Below are 21,266 nucleotides of genomic sequence, written 5' to 3'. Positions count from 1 at the left end.
AGACCAGAGAAAAGCAGTAAACATGATGGTACTCTATTTTTTAATGTCTCTCTTCTTTGCTGCTAGCTTGTTACTGGTAGTAAGTATGTGGGAGTCAGTCGTTATGTGTCTTCTAATTATTTTTTTAGCCAAAGAATACGTAGTACTGAGTCCTTACTGTGACAAAGATTACAAGAATGGGCAAGTTACTGCCCTGGCTCACACAACATCTAGGAAGGTATAATGAAGGTGATGAAGCATGAATGAAGCACAAGGCAATGAAGCGGCCTATCCAAAGATACACGAGTCAGAGACAAGAGTAGAAGATTGCTCTTTTGATCCAATGTTCCAGCCACTGAAGAAGTTATTCTCCACCTCTCATCTATGGACTTTCAAAGTCAGCAGGTCAGCAAGGAGAACAAGTCCAAGCTCTCAATATACTGCACCTATCTGATGCTTACCTCCTCCAACTCAGCTCAGAACTCAGGCTGCTCTGTTTATATCTAGATATCAGGTTGCTACCCGAGATAGCTCGTTTTAAGGTCTCCTGCTATTATCTATCCATTTTTCATGTGAATTTCATGGTAGAACTGATTATCAGGTACTTTATGAGTCTATGACTCCAGAGGAGAATCTCCTAGATTTCCATTTCAAATTCTAAACATATTCAAATTCTAAATTTAATGAAGTGTCTAGCAGCTGCTTATTTTTGGGCATGTTCTCTGTAGGAACTTTAACTAAAGATTTTCTACAGTGTCTTGTGTGGGGTTTTGATTCTTTCTTTCACATTTTACTGTAACTCTTATACTCCAAGAAAACAGAGGGTTATTCTGTAATTCTAAAAAAAACTGAGAAAACAAATAAGAGTGAACTTGGCAAAGAGAAAAATTTCACTCCATTAAGGTGGTAGGGAGATGTGTGAGATATTCTTCAGTGACAGCAAAAAGCTTTTCCATTAAGATTCATTAAAATCTTTATGAAGTAAGAGATTAACTGTCACACTCAAGATCAGAAAATTGTTTTGCATCTTTCCGTGTCTGAGTATTCACATTTCTAATAGTACTATTTCTCATCTGATGCTAAGAATTTTTAACACCCTAGACTTTTCTTTCTTTTCTCACATAGGAGAGCTTCAAAGACAATAGTCTGCTTGTAGAGTGTCTCACTGTTCTTAGAAGAAGTCTCAAAATATGTTGGATCCTCCCAACAGCCCATACTGATTCTGAAAAAATTATTCATGGAAAATAATTGTAGCAAGGGTAAGTGAAGACTTGCTGCAGAAACACTGAAGTCCTTAAAAAAACTGCTGTACAGAAGCTGCAACTTAGGTTTCTGGCTACAGGAACTGCAAGATCTTCAGAGGGGCCTACTTTTTTTTTTTTTTTTTTTTTTTTTAAGTAATCTCTACTAGTGTCATGTTGCAGTTTGGCTGATTTTACATAACTTTACTTATAACTTAACACAGGCCAGGACAACTGTAACTTTGCAAGTCAATAATTAACAACCAACTCCAAAGATCTCAGACACTGGAAAGTAGTCTGTAGATAGAAGAGAAATCAAAGCTACACAAAAATTTACTGAGCTTCTGAGTATGGAATATTTAAATCTATCTCCTCTAACTTGTGGTAACTACAGTTTGAAAATACTAGGTTAATTCTGTGTGAGTTCACAGAATTAAGTGGAGTGCAGATAGTAGTGGCATCTCTAATACGTAGGTTGTTTCAAAAGTTATGCGTCCTATTCATTTCCATGAAAACTACAACAAAACAAAGAGCACAATAAGACTGTTTGGTAGAGCAAAGTCTCAGCTACAAAGCACTATTTTTCAACAAGAGTCTGCATGCCATGCTCATAAAAATCTGCACCAATGGAAGTGATCCAGTGTTTCACAGCTGCTATGATGGTGTTGTTGCTAGGAATATGTCCATGCATTCCAAATTTCATCATCCTGAAAAGATGAAAGTCAGAAAGTGCCAAATCCAGACTATGTGATGAATTGATGGGACTGGCAATGCACTCTGAGGTCTTCAAACTGTTATGGGGCCTGGCATTACAGTGTTGAAAGAGTAAAACTGTCTTCTTCTTTGTCCTGACTCTGTGAATTTGAGCCTTCAGCTTAGTCAGCATCACGGTGTGGCAGTCAAGGTAGATGGTTTGTCTGGATTCCAGCAAATCCATAAAGATCACCTTTTTCCTATCCCTAGAGACAGTGCACATCTCTTTATCTGCTGAGGACAGGGCTGCCTCTTGAACTCTTTGATCAGAATTCACATTTTGCCACTCCATGGATGGCTGTTTGACTCTTAGTGGTGCCACCACATCTTGTCACTAGTAATGGTATGATCCATCAAACTGTCACACTGAGCCTCATATTAGTTCAATAGGTCCTGACAAATTTACATATGGTGCTCTTTCTGTTTCAGCGAGTGTTTGTAGGATGCACCTTGCACAAACTGTGTGATATTTCAGTGTTGTCAGCATCATTTTTAATGCACTGAAGCCAATATTCAAACACATTTCCCTAGTTGTAATCCACCAATTCATGTGGATGAGCTGATGAGATGCTTTTCATTTTGTGATGTGATTGCTGTGAATGGCCATCCAGAATGTGGCTTTTCTTCCACGTCTCTTTTGCCACTGCTGAAATGCACCACTCACCACCTTACTGTGCTCACTCTACTGCTTGATTTCCACAATCATCCAGCAAACATCAATGAATATCGGGGTTGCCAATATTTCTACATAGAGGAATTCTCTGAAAAAGGTGAAACACCTTTGCTTCATATGCACTTCCATCTCAGACGCCACTTTGTCAGTCTGCCCCTCTGCTGATGTACACTGCATGGAAACAAAATGCAACAGAATATTGGTGGAAGGCTTCATATCTGCTGCCATACATCCAACACCCACATCTGATGTTGTAGTCCAACATAGTAAAATAGTAGGCATTACTTTCAGAGCAGCTCTTGTATTTGGTGCAGAGTTTTAAACTATGAAGATATAAAAATATTGCAAAGGAGCTGTGGCCAGGAAGACAAGTTGCTAGTGGCAAATATAATATAGTTACTTGTTTTCATACAGTTTATTCAGATCACTATAAAACAAGAAGTTTTGAATGATATGAGTTTGACCAGCTTTGGAATTATTTCCAGCCGTCTAGGATACTCCAGCTGTCATTATTTACCATTGCCTAGTTGACTGTTCCTTCAAGAACTGAATGATTATAGGATGTGAACTGTCTTTCACTTGAAGAAATTCTTCTGAGGCACTGAAGGGAATGAAGTAAAGGAAGGAGTTTTGCAGTTTTGAGAAACTTACCAAAAGAAAAGTGCCAAATACATATGTTTTTCCTTTCGTTCTTATTCATTAAAAAAAAGAAAAAAAAAGGAATTATGCAAACTATATCTTGGAAGAGCTGGAGGAGAATCTCCTCTATAACTGGAAAAAAGACATCAGGTGAACATCCATTATTGAATTATCACTAATTTTTTTAAATTTTAATTTGTAGAGTTCTGTTTTTCTTTGCAGTCTCCTATTTGTCATGCTGAGTCACATAAGGTCAACTCACTCAATAATCTCTGCTTTAATGCACGTCCTTTTGCTGTGTTCCTGTATTCCAGCTGTTGCTATAAGCAGGCCCTGTTTAGCTTGGGTCCACTAGCAGATGAGCAGGCCCACCACATACAGCTTCTTCAGGCCAGACTGTGGCCCCTTCTGCTGTCATTACAGTGCTCAGTCTCTTGGGTAGATCTCCCCATGCTGCTGTTATAGCTGTGACTGCTTTATGCACATAGGTGACAACTTATAGGTTAGTGGATTTGGTCTAGGAAAGCTCATTCCCCCAAGACTTCCTTTCTTCTCTGGTCTTTTGTATCTCAATCCTGGATGATACCTGCATTTCAGTCAGGGCTTGCTGTTGGCTTCAGTCAGTAAAAGTAACCATAGTGGCCTGCAATATCTTAATATCTAAAGATCAAAGGTCTTTGAGCAAGGCCTTTGGCATGGTCTCCCAACACATCCTTATCTCCAAATTGGAAGAATGTGGATTTGATAGGTGGACCACTCGATGGATAAGGAATTGGTTGAAAGACTGCAGATAGAGGGTGGTGATTAATGGCTCTATGTCCAGGTGGAGGCTGGTAACGAGCAGCATCCCCCAGAGGTCTGTCTTGGGACCGGTGCTCTTTAACATCTTTATCAATGACATCAATGACGGAATTGAGTGCACCCTCAGCAAGTTTGCTGAAGACACCAAGCTGAGTGGTGTGGTTGACACGGTTGAAGGACGGGATGCCATTCAGACGGACCTAGACAGGCTAGAATGCTGGGCCTGGGTGAACCTGATGAGGTTCGACACAGCAAAGTGCAGAGTTTTGCACTTGGGCCGGAGGAATCCCAGGCATCCCTACAGACTGGAAGGAGCGGTCCTTGAGAGCAGCCCTGTGGAGAAGGACCTGGGGGTCTTGGTAGATGAAAAACTTAACATGAGCCAGCAGTGTGCCCTTGCAGCTCAGAAGGCAAATGGTATCCTGGACTCCCTCAGAAGAGGGCTGGCCAGCAGGGACAGGGAGGTGATTGTCCCCCTCTACTCTGCTCTTGTGAGGCCCCATCTGGAGTACTGCGTCCAGGTCTGGAGCCCCCAGTACAAGAAAGACAGGGAGCTGTTGGAGAGGGTCCAGAGGAGGGCCACAAAGATGATCAGGGGACTGGAGCACCTCCCCTATGAGGACAGGCTGAGGGAGCTGGGCTTGTTCAGCCTGCAGAAGAGAAGGCTCCAGGGTGACCTCATTGCAGCCCTTCAGGAGGGGAGTCAACTCTTTGAAGGGGTAGATAACTGCAGAACAAGGGGAAATGGTTTTAAGTTAGGGGAGGGAAGATTTAGGTTGGATGTTAGGGGGAAATTCTTTACAGAGAGAGTGGTGAGGTGCTGGAACAGGCTGACCAGAGAGGTTGTGGATGCCCCATCCCTGGAAGTGTTCAAGGCCAGATTGGCTGGGGCCCTGGGCAGCCTGGTCTATCATTAAATGGGGAGGTTGGTGGCCCTGCATGTGGCAGGGGGGTTGGAGATTCATGATCCTTGAGGTCCCTTCCCTTCTGTGAAACTATTGAAAGTTCTCACATCACAGACCATCTTATTCCTCTTTTGGCTTAAGAATGACTGGTTTTTCTGTGTCGTGGGAAATACTTCCCATTCTTGGTGAACTTTTCTCTGCATTAGTTTTACGCAGTAATACTGTAGAGGGTGGATATACTGTCTAACATAGGGCAGAATTCCCTTTACCACTGTCAGTACTTATGTATTTCACTGAAGTAGGACAAACGTGGTTTTGTACTGAATATCCAAATTGACTAGAGGAATAATTGTGGTATTAATGATACAGAAAAGTTCTATGGTGTAAAAAGATTTATAACATCAATCTTCCCTCTTGAATTCTCCAGCACTGTGAATCAAATATTCTTTTTTTCTATTAGCATTACAAGAAGAGTTATAATCTGCTTCCGTGCAGTGTGGATTTATTCATTCCCATTTATAGAAAGCTCTGAGATCCTCAAAGCACTCAATTTACATGCAAAAGCAATAAGCCTATTTCACAAGTATGGCCATACTGTAACCTAGCTGTTTTGTTGCCTGTGGTGAGAGGCACAAAATCCATCCTGACAACACTTCACTTCTCCAGTTAGAGGCCATCTGAAGAAATACGCAAAATACACCTTTTCTCTATCTATCTACACAGTGTATTTGTTGTATATAAGGAAGTCATGAACATACATTTCTGCCCATCTTGAAAGAGTCCCAGAACAGCTGCAGGCCTTTGACACGTGCTCAATGCCGCATTCACAGGCCTGGCCTGGTGTTAAATAACAAATGATGTCTAAAATCCTAAGCAGAATTATTCAATTCTTAAGTAGAAAATATCCATTTAGCAGTAAGCTGTATCTCATTTACTCAAGTTCTCAGCAAGTTTCTTGCATTGAATTTTGCTGAAATGAAAAACTACGTTGGTTCTTGTGTAAACCAAAAACTGAAAAGCCGTTCTGGTAGAAAAAGTTTGCAATATGTAGCTAATACTTGCAGGAATTTTATGCAGACAAATATAATTATGTGATTTTTCGTCAGTTGTTCTGATTCCAAAAAACACCAGAGAATTTTTAACACCACAAGAGATCAAGCCCTCTGTTTCATCTCCGGGAGGAAACATCAAAATGTAGTACATGCGTCATCATCTATCACCATCTATTTCCACTGTGAATGAGACATTTGGTATCTCCAGAGAAACCGGAATTTGGGTTTGCATGAGATTGCATTGTTTTGCTCTACAACAAAGACGTTGATTTTTGTTAGCTTTTGGGAGTTGGTTTGTGATGTTTGGATTGTGTTATCAGATAATTCACCATACGGGTTTGTTATCAGATCCTTCATGAAGCTATAGTTTTCCCAACACTAAACAAAACATCAAAACAAAACAAAACAAAAAAAAGGGGATGATTTTCTTACTTTTGTGGTTATGTAAGGCAGAAAGAATGCTGTGAATTTTTCTTTTTTCTTCTTGGTTGACAGGAAGTTTTGAAGCATAACAAGCAAGGGAGGTCTGAAGTATGCTTTAAGACATGGCGTTAAGGTATTATTTTATAATACCTTTTTTGTGAAAGCATTCACAACCTTCTCTCTTGTTTGTTAAAGTTACTTGCTGAACAAACATGAGTGACATTCACACACTGCAACTAGTTTTTCTTTTAAAATGAAAATTAATACAACGTTCTGTATTTTTTAGAACATACCAAAGGCCAGAACAAAAGCAAGGAACCTGGAAAACACTAACCACCCCCAGAAAAAGCCTTGGGAGGCTTTTGAATAGCAAGAACAAATTTTTTTCTGGGTGTCTGTGAGGTGGGCTTCCCTACACAGAAGGGCAGTTCGTGTCTCATGGTCAAATTTTCAAAATAAGTGAGATTTCTGTTGACCCTCCAAATGGGTGGCCAACTCATCAGAAAGAATTGTCTGTCAACTGAGTAGATTTGTGACAGGGGTGAGTGGTCCTACTTACGGACTGAACCCATGACCTCCTAATCCGATCTTATATGTAGTGCCTGCTAGACTGTTCAATGGTCATTAGACCTGGGTGAACAATTTGGACAAAAAAAACCTGAGCCATTCTAGGAATTAAAAATCCAAAGAAACCAAAACCCAGCTCTCAAAATTTTGGCAATCATCTTCCATGTAATTCTGTATTTCGCTGATGTGCAACATGGCTTGTTTTGCCATGAGAGTAAATTTTCATCCTGGATCCAAGAGGCTAATCTTGGAAATGTTGAGCATATGGTACAATTCTTTTGTTAGTGAGCCAGATGAACTGGTGTTTAAGGATTCACTTTGATGGAATAACGTAACAGTAATTCAATAAAATCAGGCAGTTTGAAATTTACTAGGAATGAAATGCCCAGAAGATGAATTAAAAAGTGTAAACACCAGTTTAAATCTAGAGCTGTATACTTAATGTGGTATTGGATAGACAGTTTTATCCCATATAATATAAAATTCCATAAATTATAGCAAATTCAGAAGCATCTAATTATTTGGACTTTTAACTGGTAGGGCCCCTAGAGCAGACAGGCTGGCCTAAAAACAGAGACTACCTTTCAACCTGAAATTGAAAGACATTTTTTCTTTTTTCTCCAAAGCATGCCCTTTCTTACCAGAAAAAAAAAAAAAAAAAAAAAAAAAAAGAAAGGAAAGGAAAAAAAAAAAAAAAAAAAAGAACTATGCAAATCAGGAGTGTAAAAGACCTTGTTTCAGGGAAGGTAGATGGACTGCTGTTTCCTTAAAGTCAGTTTCTCTCCTGTTTACTTGTATCTGTTCATAGTACTGTGCAGTCCCATCACCATTCAGATAGAAGTAATTACTACATGGCTTTCATACAAAACTCTCTTTGGGGTATGCAAATCACTCGATCTCCAGCATCTGTGGTCTTGAAACATCACAGGAACCTTTCGATGTACAGTGGGCAGCTTTGCATGCTGCTGTGCAAAAGCACCTCAGTCCAGTGGAGCGTTCTGGCATACGTACTTAGAGATCTTTTGGTGCATGGGTTCTTCTGATACATTCAAAGACAAGTACATGCTTCTTTGGCAAGAATTGGCTTAATGCCTCAGGCAAAGGCATGTCACGTAATCCAAATGCCCACTGAGAGAAACTGTGCGTGCAGGTTGCAGATTTTACATCTTAGAGCATGCCCATGACTTTCCTTGTCTATAATCATAAACCTGACTTTCCTTGTCTATAATCATAAACCTTTTTAACTAACCTTCCCCTTTGTGTAATGGTTAAATCCATGGGTCTTAATGATATTTTACTTGTGCAACTTGAGGAAAATGTAATAATTTCACAGAGTTTAATATATTGTATGATGTTGAAACTTTTCTGCTCTAGAATGGTTAAATGTAATATAGACAGAAAAGTTAGATTTTTCCATCAATTTCTATTACAATTCAGGGTAAAAAGTGTAAAAAAAAAAAGAAGTTAAAAACAACAGTGGCAAAAGAATGACAACACTGGGGAAAAAAAAACAGAGTAAATATTTTTTAGCAGGGAAGGCTTTTCCAGAAGTGCAAAGCTGTCTGAAGTTGAAGACCAGGGTGCAATGCAGAGATAGCTCTTACATCATGCTGGGACCTCGCTGGGAGTTTTTGGCATTGCACACCCTGCCCTGGGTGCTGACTTACTGACTGCATATGCTAAGCTGCCTGCCCAAATGTCCTGCAGATTGCTGTATTTTTGTGTAGCTCTTGTAGTACAGCCTCTTCTGGCTCAGCTGTGAATCCCAAACAATTTTATTTTCATTTATCTGCTTAAATAGGTTAATTCAGTAATTCATGGTTGTAAAAGAACTGTTTCAAATCATTAGATTTAGAAGAGAGCTGGAGGAAAAAAGCATGCAAAATATAGTAGAAAGAGGCAGATTCAAAAATCATCTTCAGTTTAAGGCATGAAGATGCTGAACCAGAGTCAGAACATGCAGCAACAAACATTCAGCTGTGAGTGCTGGCATATGCATGACCTTTTGAGAGAAGATCATAGAAGTATTTCATCTACTTTTAACAGCTTATCATGATTTGTAAGAGCTTGGTCCCCAGGGACACACTGATCATGGGCCTATAGGATAATAACACTGATTCTCAATTTTTACAGCTGCCTATAAAAATCAGAAATTCCTCCTGGAAAAAGGTTTTGCTAATCCTATTGAACACCTGTAAAAAGTGCAACAACTTGGGGAACTAGAAAAGGTACTGTGTGGTTTCCCATAGCTCCTACATCAGTTTAAAGGAAAGTTTTGATGAAAGCAGCTGAAAGGAACCTTGGCAACCCTCGGGCAGCCTGATGGGTGTTGTATTGCTTTGTACCAGACTTGACAGTTCAGATTTTAAAGCACAGCATTTCTGGTCACAGCCCACATGCTGAATACAATAACATTTTGAGCATATTCTCCATATTCTACAGTTTCTGAGGGGATTGCCCCAGCTTTTTACCATCATTTTCTCACTTTGTGGCCATTTCATAGTGATGGACAACTTCTGGGAGTAGATCTGATAGTCTCATGAGCCTCACAGTTTGCTAGCACCTCAGCCCTGCTTACTTCTCTAACATTAGAGATTAGGTATTAGGTATTAGGTATTAGCAAACTCAAGTCCACAAACTCCCTCACCACTTCATGCCAGGACGTGAAGCATAAGTTATCTATCTGATGGATCAGAATTTCTCTTTCCATCATCATCAGAGGGCACGAAATGCAGAGAATGCAGACCTGCTTCATAAAAATGCCTTTGCTTACAATTGTAATGGTGAAGAAGGCTGCAAATAACTGTCACTGGGAAATAAAGGCTGACAAGTAGACAGGATTAATGTACTAATGGGCTATTAATTTTTTTTTACAGGAGTAATTCTGTTTGATATTTGCTTGAAAACATGTTGTAATCCTTCTCTCTCTCTTTTTAAAGACAAATATTTATTAAAAACCTACCTAACACGGTGTTTCTGCACCCTGCTTTTCTTAATACAAAGCTGCTGCTGCTTAGATTCATTTTGGAAAATTTGGTGTTCACTCAAGTGTTTATTCATAGACATGTACTGATGTATTTACTTCACCTGACTTGCAGTTTAATAGCAAATTTCCAATTATGCGATGAAATGACAAGGAAAGCATGAAGGGTGACAAATATTGAAAAGTGTATTTAATAGACTGTTCCTAACAGATCCTCCTTCTTTAAGTCAAAGCTCTTCAAGATCCTGTCTGAGTCATGCAGTCTGAAAGATACTTCCATAACACCTCTGTCTCAAGAGTGTGCTTATATTGCAGGCATCCTAGCAAGGTGATTTAAAGCCACCTGTATGGCTACAGCAAAACATGTTGGTTGCCAAACCTGTTCAGGGAGAAGGACAAGCACCTGGGCAATCAGCTCATGCCTATCTCTGCAGCATTGCGGTTATGTTGCAACTTTTGTTGGGTCATCTAATGCTTGCTGAATATGTCTGCGTGTGCCTGGTGATGGTGCAGACGTAGCCTGGTCTGAGAGGAGGGTTAACTGTGTAATCCTGCATCCCTATAACAGATTTCATCAACAGATGCCACTCTGCTGCTTCCATTAGTTTGTGCCTATGTAATATTTTGTGGGCTCTCTTTTCAGGTTGTGCCAACCTGTCACTGAGTAACATGACGTGGTATTTTGATTGCCGGTAGCACCGTGACAGTACCAACCAGAATGTGCATGGGGGTCTCTAAACCAATAGAAAAATGCCAGAAGGCAACAAAATATCTTGATTCCAAAAGTGGAGTGCTGGGGATGAACTGATGACCATATCTGCCTTCACACCAGACTTGGTGAGAAGATGATTCCTGTTTCTGGGATGTCATACTTCTTTCCCACCTTTTTCTACATCCTGGAAACTACACAAGTGTGTTTATTATAAGTGAGTGTACACCAACTAGTGTAATTTGAGGGAAGAGGTGAAAATGGACCAGTGATGAAGAAAAAGTCTAGGGATGAAAGCTTTGCAAACCAGACTGGGAATGTGTCAAGGGGCCAGTGATCTTCCTGGTACATTTGGGCTCATGTCAAAGGGCCCAGTCCTCTCACCTGCTTCCTATATCCTGCACGCCTATGGAGAAGAGGCTGCTTTTTCCTGACCATGCTGTCATCTCGAAGATTTATTGATCTAACAGAAACACTGAAAAAAGACCCCATGCTCTTCACCTCTGTATTAGTAGACTTTGCTTTAAGTAGTAGTTCTCTTAAGCGACATAAAGGCAGCAGAAGCTGCCACTGTTGTGAGCAATGCACCCAGTGCAGCCATAGAAACATGCCAACAGGTGAACCAAACAGCGCCAAGTATTTGAGGTTTTGGATTTAATTTTGTCTGCAGATGTCACTTAATTTGATATTCCACTAGCAAAAAGGCGCCACCACGAAAATGGTGCTGAGGAAAGGAAAAGAACAGATGAATAATGACTTAAATTATTTGGTGTGTTCATGTACCACATGTAATCTCATTGATAAAGTGAATGTAATATTTTTCTCTTCTGCTGCTAATTCAAGACCAAACAGACTGCTTGATTTGTCAGTGCAGAAATAGCAACCTCCAGTGGTCACTTAGTCCAAATTACACATTGTGCTTGGGGTCAATATGACTTCTTCACTTTGCTCACTTGAAAAGACCTCTGTGTCTACTTATCATGGCTTTTTGGTTGGAGTTTAAAGCCCCATGCATGCTTTCATCTATACGCTGTCTTAAAATTAACATAGAAGACTTAATTTTCTGATGGAATTACTCATTAGTAAATCTTCAGAATTTATTCTTGACTGCTCAGATCTTGGCTAGCAGAAATGAATTCCCACTTGCACTGTCAGAAGTAAAACCAGATTATATCCTTCTGGGAAGCAGATATCTTCATTTCCTGTAGATCCACTATTATATGCTTTCCTCTTTCAATTTGTCTGTCATGTCCATGGAAGCCCTGTGCATATGAAGACAAAAAAAAAAAAAAAAAAAAAAAGATAAGATATATCATATCCTTAAATTTTAAATGGAAAATATAACAAAACCCAATTTGAAAAAGATTCCACCAATGCTCCATCTTTGATATTTAAAACCACATATATAGTTCTGCCAATTTAGGGTGAACTAGCCAGGTGGAATATATGTACACTGGAAATATTCTACAAGGGCTTCAGAGCCACACCATGTCTGACATACATCCATCAGATCTCACATATTAAGTAGGGTACGGTCTTTCCAAGTCTTGGACTTTGCCTGAATAACTTCATCTTTCTCTCCCCCTTATAACTGTTACATAGGAAAGAAGAGACTGCTGAACTTTGGACAAAGCCAAAATATGCACTCAGTTGGACTTAATTTAGGCTTGGAGTTGACAAAGTTTGGCAAATGTCCATATCTCTGCATATGTCACGTGATGTAGACAATTTATTTGTTCTTATTTGCTATACAAAGAATACAACAAAAGCATGGAATTTTACATCTTGAAATGTGCATTTGTTATTTCTCTGTTACACTGAATCATTTTTCTGTAGACACATGAAATGTGTGGCTTATCTCTTCCAGCCGTTTTGGTATTTCAAAGTTGTATTCCCCCACAGTGGAACTGCAATATCCCACCACAGTTATGCTGCAAGGTAATTTTTTTCCTCTGTGGTGAATCACTATTCAGCAAACAACTCTGTAACTTTGTTAGATATCAGCACGATTCTTTCTAGTTCTAAAGGAAAACAGAAATGGGGTGGAAGGCAAATAATAGCACTTGACATCCGTACCAACAGCAAACGCTCAGCAGGCAGCCTGGCATTCAGGAATGGACATTTTTGTTATTGATGGGAGAAGTTGCTTGGTACTTTGCTGGGCATGACATGTGTGTGGATGCTGATAATGAAAGAGTAGGACCTGTTAAATGCGTGCTTTACTACAGCCAAAAGATGAAACCTGAAGTGTTTCAGTGTTATTTTTACATCTGACAAGGTCCTGGATTTTCAAAAGAAGTCAAATCACTTTACTTCGACACCATTTTTTCATTAAACTTACTCAGATAAGTTCAGTTACACCACATGCGTCACCACCTTCACCACTGGGAAGACCAAAGTAGGGATATCCCATATCTCTCGAATGGATCCACATGTGTCAGGAGTGCTGCTGCCTTCCTGCATCTTGCTCAGGCCTATCAGCTTACTCTGGCTTAGCAAATCAAGTACTTTTCCAAACCCAAATTGCTTTGGAATCAATGTTTCCTGTACTTCAGATACTTTCACATTCTATTTTAATATTGATTTTTATACATGCAAGATGTGAATGTTTTCCTCCATCTAATGATACGCCCATACAATAAAGAAAATGTAGAACAAAAAAAGAACGTCTGTTATGTAGTAATTCACCATGCAAATACTGTAAGAGTGTGCAGATGTCCTGCTTGTCAGTGTGATTTATCTGCTCGGTGATTTCTCTTGGTGTAAACATTCTCTCACAGAGATCCATGGGGAGGAATGGCTCCTAGATTAGTACATGGCAACTGAAGAGTACCACATCCTAGAGATCACCAGGACTTCCTATCAGAAAGCCCTGCTTTGGATCAAATATTCATGTTGCTCTGTTTTAAACATAACTGAAAAAAATGGGAAATAAACTCATAACTTTTTATTTTTAAGAATTTTAAGTTCTTTTGGAGAAGATATTTGCACTTATATATAAGGCCTGCTTGCTCTTGAAAATGAAATTTGTGGCTAATGCACTCTGAAAATGTTGGCCTCATATATAATGGAAATAATGGTCTTAAAGAAATAGAATGCAAGCAAACTAGAAGTGTAACAGATCTTTAAGATATCCTATTGTATATCAAGAGTTGCCTCACTGACTGCTGAGCAAAAGATTATTACAGTGAACAATTCACATGCCAAATAAACTATCAAATCAGGATGTCATCACAGATATAATTATCAGGAGATAACACTCTTGATACACTTGTCAGTCATAGATGCTCGTGCTTTTTCGTGCTCTGGCTTGACCAGAAATAATTAACCAAAATCTGATGATGTCTCTAGCCACTCCCAGCCCTCCCATCCTGGTGTACTACTATTTAGATGAGAAGTAGATCCTGAGCCTTTAGTTTGAGCTTCAGTTATCTTGCTGTTATGTAAGAGGATATAATGTGGATCCTTGTTCCCATTGCTCACTAAAGCAAGTGTTCATCCTGAGGTGCATCCTGCCTTTGTGCTAGCTGTTCCTCAGGCTTGCCTATCCTACCACTTTCATTCTGGAGCATGTCAGCAACCACATTAAGTGATCTGGAAGTCTATTTTTTGGGTGACCACCTCAGAGAAATCGCCACTTTTCATTTAATTTGAATGATCTCATTGCTGTAAGCATCCCATATGTCCAAAGGCTTGGAGCTCCAATGGGAACGGGTGCACCATGAGACAGTATCAAGTAGGCCTGTTTGATTTCCATTTCAATAACAAGGCACTGAATAATGATTTCCTAAGGCCTGCTGTGGAAAACAAAATTGAAAGCATAAACATATGCAGATGGAATTCAGAGCCTGGAACGCTTCTGCCAATTCTTACAACTTATGCATGCTCAAAATATTTACTTAGGAATTCTTAATTAAGTAAACCATTCAGTAGTGGTGTACTGTTTCAGATATGTCACAGTGTCGCCGCAAAATATGCCAGTGGTTCCTCCTCTAACAAAGATCCCATTATAGAACTTGTTATCAGGCTTGGTGGGGTAAGTTTTCAGTACAGTGCACCTAGGTCTAAGCCATGCAGCTCCTCTCGTGTTAATGGGATTTGTGTGGATAAATCCTTGCATTCCTCACTGAAAAAGAGCTCCTGCATGCCTGCAAGCTAAGATGAATATCAGGTAGCGTGGCCAGGGCTGACATCAGGGTAGTCCTAAACATGTAGCAGGGCTATCATGGGGCTTGTGGGGAAGTGTACACTGCTCCACTGTGTGGCCAGGAATACGAGCAAGTAGGAATATCAGAGGGGAAGGTATGGCTCTTGAAGTCAGCCAGGGCCTGAAGTAAGGTGTAATTTGTACAGGAAGCAAGGATTAAGAAAGAAAAATTTTAGTGTAGTTTGTGTTGTTGTTGTTTTTTTGTTTTGTTTTGTTTTTTTTTTTTAATTCAAAAATTAAAATCAACTTGGTTAAGTGTTTTGTCTATATAAAACATGTTGGTAGTTTAATATTTCTTTCCTATGTTGCCTTTTATTATCTATTTGTTGGAACTAAATTCTAAGCTCTTTGTAGAAATCTTGGTGCACGTTTTTGCGTGTACTGGACCTTGGTGATTAGTCTGATTAGTTAGCTATAAGCAGCTAGCTCTTCTTCATCCCTTTGTAAAACATCATAAAATTCTTCTAACACCAGTAAAAATTAGAATTTTCCTCGTATAGATGTAAAATTGCACATTATCAGTACTTATTTCATATTTATATATTTTCCACTTGTGCAAAGATTATAAGCCTGTCTATAAAATATTGGTCAGGTGACGACCTTTCTATACAGGACTTTTGTCTGAAGTTGCAAAAATACAGTAATATTTTAAATTAATGACATGACAAATATGCTGAAGTTAAATAAATGCCTGCATTTCTAAATGTAAAATAGAACCTGAAGAAGAAATATAAATGAGAAGTACATTTCTATTCTGACAAGAAAGGTTATATTAACTTATATGTTTTTATTACTCATGTGATTTTAGGCCTTAATGCTGAATTTCTGAAGTATTTTCAAAGATCTTTAAGGAATTACTTGCAATGTGTAATAGAATCATATCATAGAATCATAGAATGGCCTGGGTTGAGAAGGATCACGGTGATCATGTAGTTTCAACCCCCCCTGCTATGTGCAGGGTCACCAACCAGCAGACCAGGCTGCACAGAGCCACATCCAGCCTGGCCTTGAATGCCTCCAGGGATGGGGCATCCACAGCCTCCTTGGGCAACCTGTTCCAGTGTGTCACCACCCTCTGAGTGAAAAACTTCCTCCTAATATCCAACCTAAACATCCCCTGTCACAGTTTAAAACCATTCTCTCTTGTCCTATCACTAACCACTCTCGTAAACAGCCATTCCCCCTCCCGTTTATACGCTCCCTTTAAATATTGGAAGGCCACAGTGAGTCTCCCCAGAGCGTTCTCTTCTCCAAGCTAAACAAGCCCAGTTCCCTCAACCTTTCCTCATAGGAGAGGTGCCCCAGCCCTCTCATCATCTTACTGGCCCTCCTGTGGTCCTGCTCCAAGAGCTCCACGTCCTTCCTGTACTGGGGTCCCCAGGCCTGGACGCAGTACTCACAAGAGCCAAGTAGAGGGGGACAACCACCTCGCTCTCCCTCCTACCATAGTAATTGTTATGGTTCTGATTTTTTTTTCCCTTCTAATGTTGTGAAAAGGAAGGCTGTAGTTGTGTAGGTCCCTGAGAGAAAACACAATCATAACAAGGAACAGATTTTGAGGAGCAATATTCATTGTCATCCGTCTTTGTACAATTTAAGAAGCATTACTTCAGCAAGAACATTGAAATTTTCCTCCCACTGTCATAAATTTTTGCTTATATCCAGATTACAAGAGCTGCTGTGGACTTATTTCCAAGAATTTGGTGGCCCTGCCCTGTGGCAGGGGGGTTTGAGCTTGACGATCCTTGATGTCCCCTCCAAGGCAGGCCATTCCATGATTCTATGATTCTATGATGACAAATCTGTTATTTCAAGACTGTCATGCAAAAAGCAAGCTTTCTAAGACCCCGCTCCTCAGGTTTAGTTTGTTGCTAGCTTTGAACTGCAATGTCCTGTCCAAGCCCAGATTAAGAACAGGGATGTTTAATTTGGATGCGACTCTGTTTATACCTCTATTTCTGTGCTGATGTTTCCCTTGCATTGATGACTAATGATGAAGAACAGTGAAGGCTCTTCATATGCCAGCTGCTACCAGTAACTGCTCAGACGTGCAATTCTGATGTGATTATTCTGCTAGCACTGTTCAATTGTATAACCTATGTGTATGCTGCAACAGCAAACTCTAAAGCATGCATGGGCTACCTCAGTGTGGTATGGTTACAGTTGCACCAGAAATCTTCACAAAACCCTGCATTCAGGATTTTCTTGTGATAAGAATCAAGGGAGTTTGCACTACAGAGAAATATTAGATGGGAAAATGTGGTGTTTGGATCTGTCTTTTGACAGTTATAAAGCAAAACATTCTCCATCGAGCAAAACAAATGCAGTCTTCAACCTGCCAAGAGGCAAGAGCATGGCACAATTCTCCCAAATGTGTGACAGATGCACAGACTGAGGGATGCCACAAGAAATAGCAAAGAGGAAGCTTGAAATGCTGCTGGGTGCATTTCTTTAATAAAAATAAAGTTTTCCAAAACCTCAGATTCATGATTCAGCATTTCTTTTGGCACTGAAATTATAGTAGCAATTTAAAACTAGGCTAAAGAAGTTTGAGGGAATGTGCTGGCAAGTTCAGGCCCAAAAGAGGGAAGTCCCTGGAAGTAATAAAAAATGAGAGCCTTTTTACCCTTCCCCCCAACCACTCTCTGCTCCCCAATAATTGCAGCTTGATCCCTTTAATCAGGATTGTCTTAAAGCTTTCTACAAGCACGCAGTAATTATTGATATCCCCACAATACCTTCTGTGGCAGATATGATCATGATTATTTTATGGATGAATAAGGTGTCCCACTTTGATCAAAGCCTGCTACAAAACCATTGAGAGACCAAAGAATACACTAAAGAATAAACCTAATTATGAGACAGCAGTGGGGTCAATGGGGAAAGAAAATAAAGTCTAAATTATACATGAGGTAGATAGATAGATCTTTTTTGCTTTCTTTTGTTTTGAAGTAATAAATTATTGCTGCTCAACTTGAGATAACTGTTGGTGGAAGCTTTGGGAGCTCAGCACTTTTCAAAAACACAGCTTGATATCATAGCCCAGGGATGAATTTGCAGTGCAGGTAGTGAAATAAATCATTCCTTTTTGTGGCTGCATCCTGTGTATTGTGTTCAGTTTTGGGCTCTCTCTACAAGAAGGACATCAAAACTCTGGTGTATGTCCAGAGAAGGACAGCAAAGCTGGTGAGATGTCTGGAGCATGGGTCTTATGAGGAGTGGCTGAAGGAACTGGGATTGTTTATTGGAGGAGTCTCAGGAGAGACGTTATTGCTCTCTACAACTTCCTGAAGGGAGGTAGTGACAAGGTGGGAATTAGCCTCTTCTCCCTCATAAGGAGTGATAGGATTACAGGGTGGCCTCAGGTTGCACCAGAGGAGATTCAAATTGGACATTAGGAAAAATTAGAGTGGTATGTGCTGGAATGGGCTGCCCAGAGATGTGGAGGAGTTTCCATCCCTGGAGGTGTTCAAGAAATGTTTAGATGTTGTACTAAAGGATATGATTTAATGGGGAAATGTTGATGTTAGGTGGATGGTTGGACTAGAAGACCTTGGTGGTCTTTTCCAACCTTGGTGATTCTATGATTCTATGATAAGTGATCAGAATGATACTTTCCCTTGTGGTTTTCAGTATCTCCTTATATCACTATCTAAAGTGGCATTGGAGAGGTCAGAAAATGTTACTACATGAAGTTCATAATATTTTTTGTTCATTTTTATTTCTTTTGGATTGTCTTGATTTAAAGGCATCATCATTTTATTTTATTCAGTTGGTCAGTAGAGGTGGGTGAGAAATAAAATCTCAACTCTATATCTGCATGAATCCTGACTCCAGCTGATGCTTTGTTGCTCAGTACTCAAAGAACCATGAACAAAAGCTACAGGTCTGAGTGTTCATGTCCCAGACACTTTGAGTTGTCAGATCTGCAACTACATTTTGTTCTTATTTTTTTTTAATAGATAGTACCACATGGCATGCGTGCTCTATGTTAGCAATACCTTGTCTCCATATCTATAAAGTCCCAAGCCATAAATAAAAATATACAACTGGCAAGTTTCTTAGAGATTTTTAACTTCAGAAGAGATGCACCAATACCTATTAAAAGCAGAATGAATCATCATAGAATTTCCATCCCACAGTAAAATTGGTATTTCATTTTGACTAGAGAAGAGTTCTCCATCCTTTTTGTTCTGGCTTTACTGTAGTTTATTGAAATAGCAAAATGAAACACTCTGATTTTGTTTAAATGCAACATTTATGTAATTTTTTGGTTACCTTTGAGATGAAGTGTATAAATTCCTACAAAATGCTTCACTTTTGTTTAGTCAGCATTTTCCAAAAAGAGCATATCCAGTGGGAAATTTTTTAACACTGAGAACAGAGGCATAAGTGATTGTTCAAGATGGAGAGGAAAGGAATGGGGAAATTACTCTGTATCCTATTAGTAACAGGATGGGAAAATGAAACTATCTGTATGGTCCAGTTCTAGGCTGGGACAACCTAAAGAGAGGAGTTTGTTGAGCTACTTCTCTGAAGTTATCAAGAAGCAGAGTGCTCTCTGTGATGCAGGACAGCCAGTTGGTTTGTGCAGCAGAGCCTGTTTTAGGCTCTGTGAGGTTTGTATAACTGATAAGGATGGAGATCAGAAACAATGCCCACAGGCATCATTTTTGGGGCGGGATGCCTCAAGGTCTTCCCTTTTTGTGGTGTGTGCATTATTTAGAAGGCATTTTCAAAAGTGCTTCATTGACATTGATGTTGAACAACATTTTCTGAAAATGAATTGAAGCTTTCTAGGCTGTGTAGCTGTCATGTGGTCCAGTACAATGTGTGGAAAAAGGACTGTTTTGCTAACAGAACTATTCTGCTGGCTTGTCCAGTGCCACTTGAGCATAGGTAGTACTCAGGATAGATGTGTCCTGAGGCATCCCTGAATATGTACTCATGTTGTCTCATTTTTTCAAAATATTACTGCTTAAAATGCAGCCTGTGAAGATGTTGAGAAATAAACCTGGAAAGATGCTGAAAAATAGGCTGAAAAATGAAAAATAAATGTACTAAAGTGAAAACATATGGTAGGTGCAAGTTATATGCACGCTTTATAACAAATTCTGAAAATATACTTGAAGAATGGGAACTGCAAATGTTTCTGGTCTGGATGGTACATACTAAGGATCACTCGTATGTGCTCCATGATATTTGCCAGGTCTAAAAGTTCAGTTATGCTAGTGAACTTTCATTGATCAATCAGGAACTTGAATGTAGTAGTGAGCAGGAGGGCTGGCTGTGTCAATTCATCCTTTTAATTGTGTTCAATAGTTTCACATGAGGAATGCTTGAACTGGCTGTAGCAATTAAAGTGCAGAGCCTGAATCTGTGTAGGCCATTCAAAGCAGACATGAGCTTCAAAGACAATCAATTAGTACTATTTTCTGCTTTTCAGTATGACTTAGTTTCCACTTAGCAGCAGCTGGTGGCACTGCACAGGACTGAAATGAAAAGTGCCAAAATTCCACTTGTGTGGTGCTTCTGGCACAAATCAGATTAGGAATTACTGCAATATTTCCAAACCCATGTGCCAGACCAGAGAGGTTGGGATAAGTCTGTATAATTATAGGAACCCAACCTCCAACCTTTCCTCATTTACTTAGCGCCTTGCCTGCCACATTGCAGCATTCAGCAAAAGCAACTAATGGCCTCTATCTGATTCTAATGTGTCTTTCTGCTTTTCTTCAGAGCTTTGTCATCTGTGGTGGCTTTAGGAGCTAATATCATCTGCAACAAAATCCCAGGCTTGGCCCCTCGGCAGCGAGCAATCTGCCAGAGCCGCCCTGATGCCATCATTGTGATCGGAGAAGGGGCACAAATGGGAATCAATGAGTGCCAGTACCAGTTTCGGTATGGGAGGTGGAACTGCTCTGCGCTGGGAGAGAAAACAGTTTTTGGACAAGAGCTTCGAGTAGGTAAGGGAGTCTCTAATACAGTGCTAAAGTGGTGTATTGGGGCATTCTTTTATCTTTCTCACTGTGGTCCTGCAAAAGCTTATCCCCCTCTTGTATTTGCCTGCTGGAGTTCAGCAGTGAAGGTCCCAGAACAACAGTTGTCTGTATTTTTTCACTGATTGAACAGTAATTTGCAAAAGGCAAAAAAAATCTCTAATCGACTCTAGATGAAGTCATTCACATCTGTGCAACTTCATACCCAGCAATGACCCAGACCCCTGCTCAGACATCCAAGGACACAGTCATCACACCCTGTGAAAAAATTATTTCCTATTTTTGTCCTGTTAGAGGTTGCCATGATAACTGCAGTGCATAGCCAATCAAAAGGG

General features: G+C 39.9%; 1 protein-coding gene across 1 annotated transcript in view; it reads left to right on the top strand.

Moving 5' to 3' along the window:
• The window catches only part of WNT7B (Wnt family member 7B), an 88,555-nt gene that overhangs the window by 27,038 nt on the left and 40,251 nt on the right, over positions 1-21,266 (top strand). Inside the window, exon 2 of the mRNA XM_090147421.1 lies at positions 20,672-20,898. Coding sequence (XP_090003547.1) covers positions 20,802-20,898 — 97 coding nt within the window. The 5' untranslated portion in view covers positions 20,672-20,801. The remainder of the gene's footprint in view (positions 1-20,671; positions 20,899-21,266) is intronic.

This window comes from Phasianus colchicus, chromosome 1 (assembly GCF_987193195.1).
Source record: "Phasianus colchicus chromosome 1, bPhaCol1.hap1.1, whole genome shotgun sequence".
NCBI lineage: Eukaryota > Metazoa > Chordata > Aves > Galliformes > Phasianidae > Phasianus > Phasianus colchicus.
This window is presented reverse-complemented; position numbering and strand designations above follow the sequence as displayed.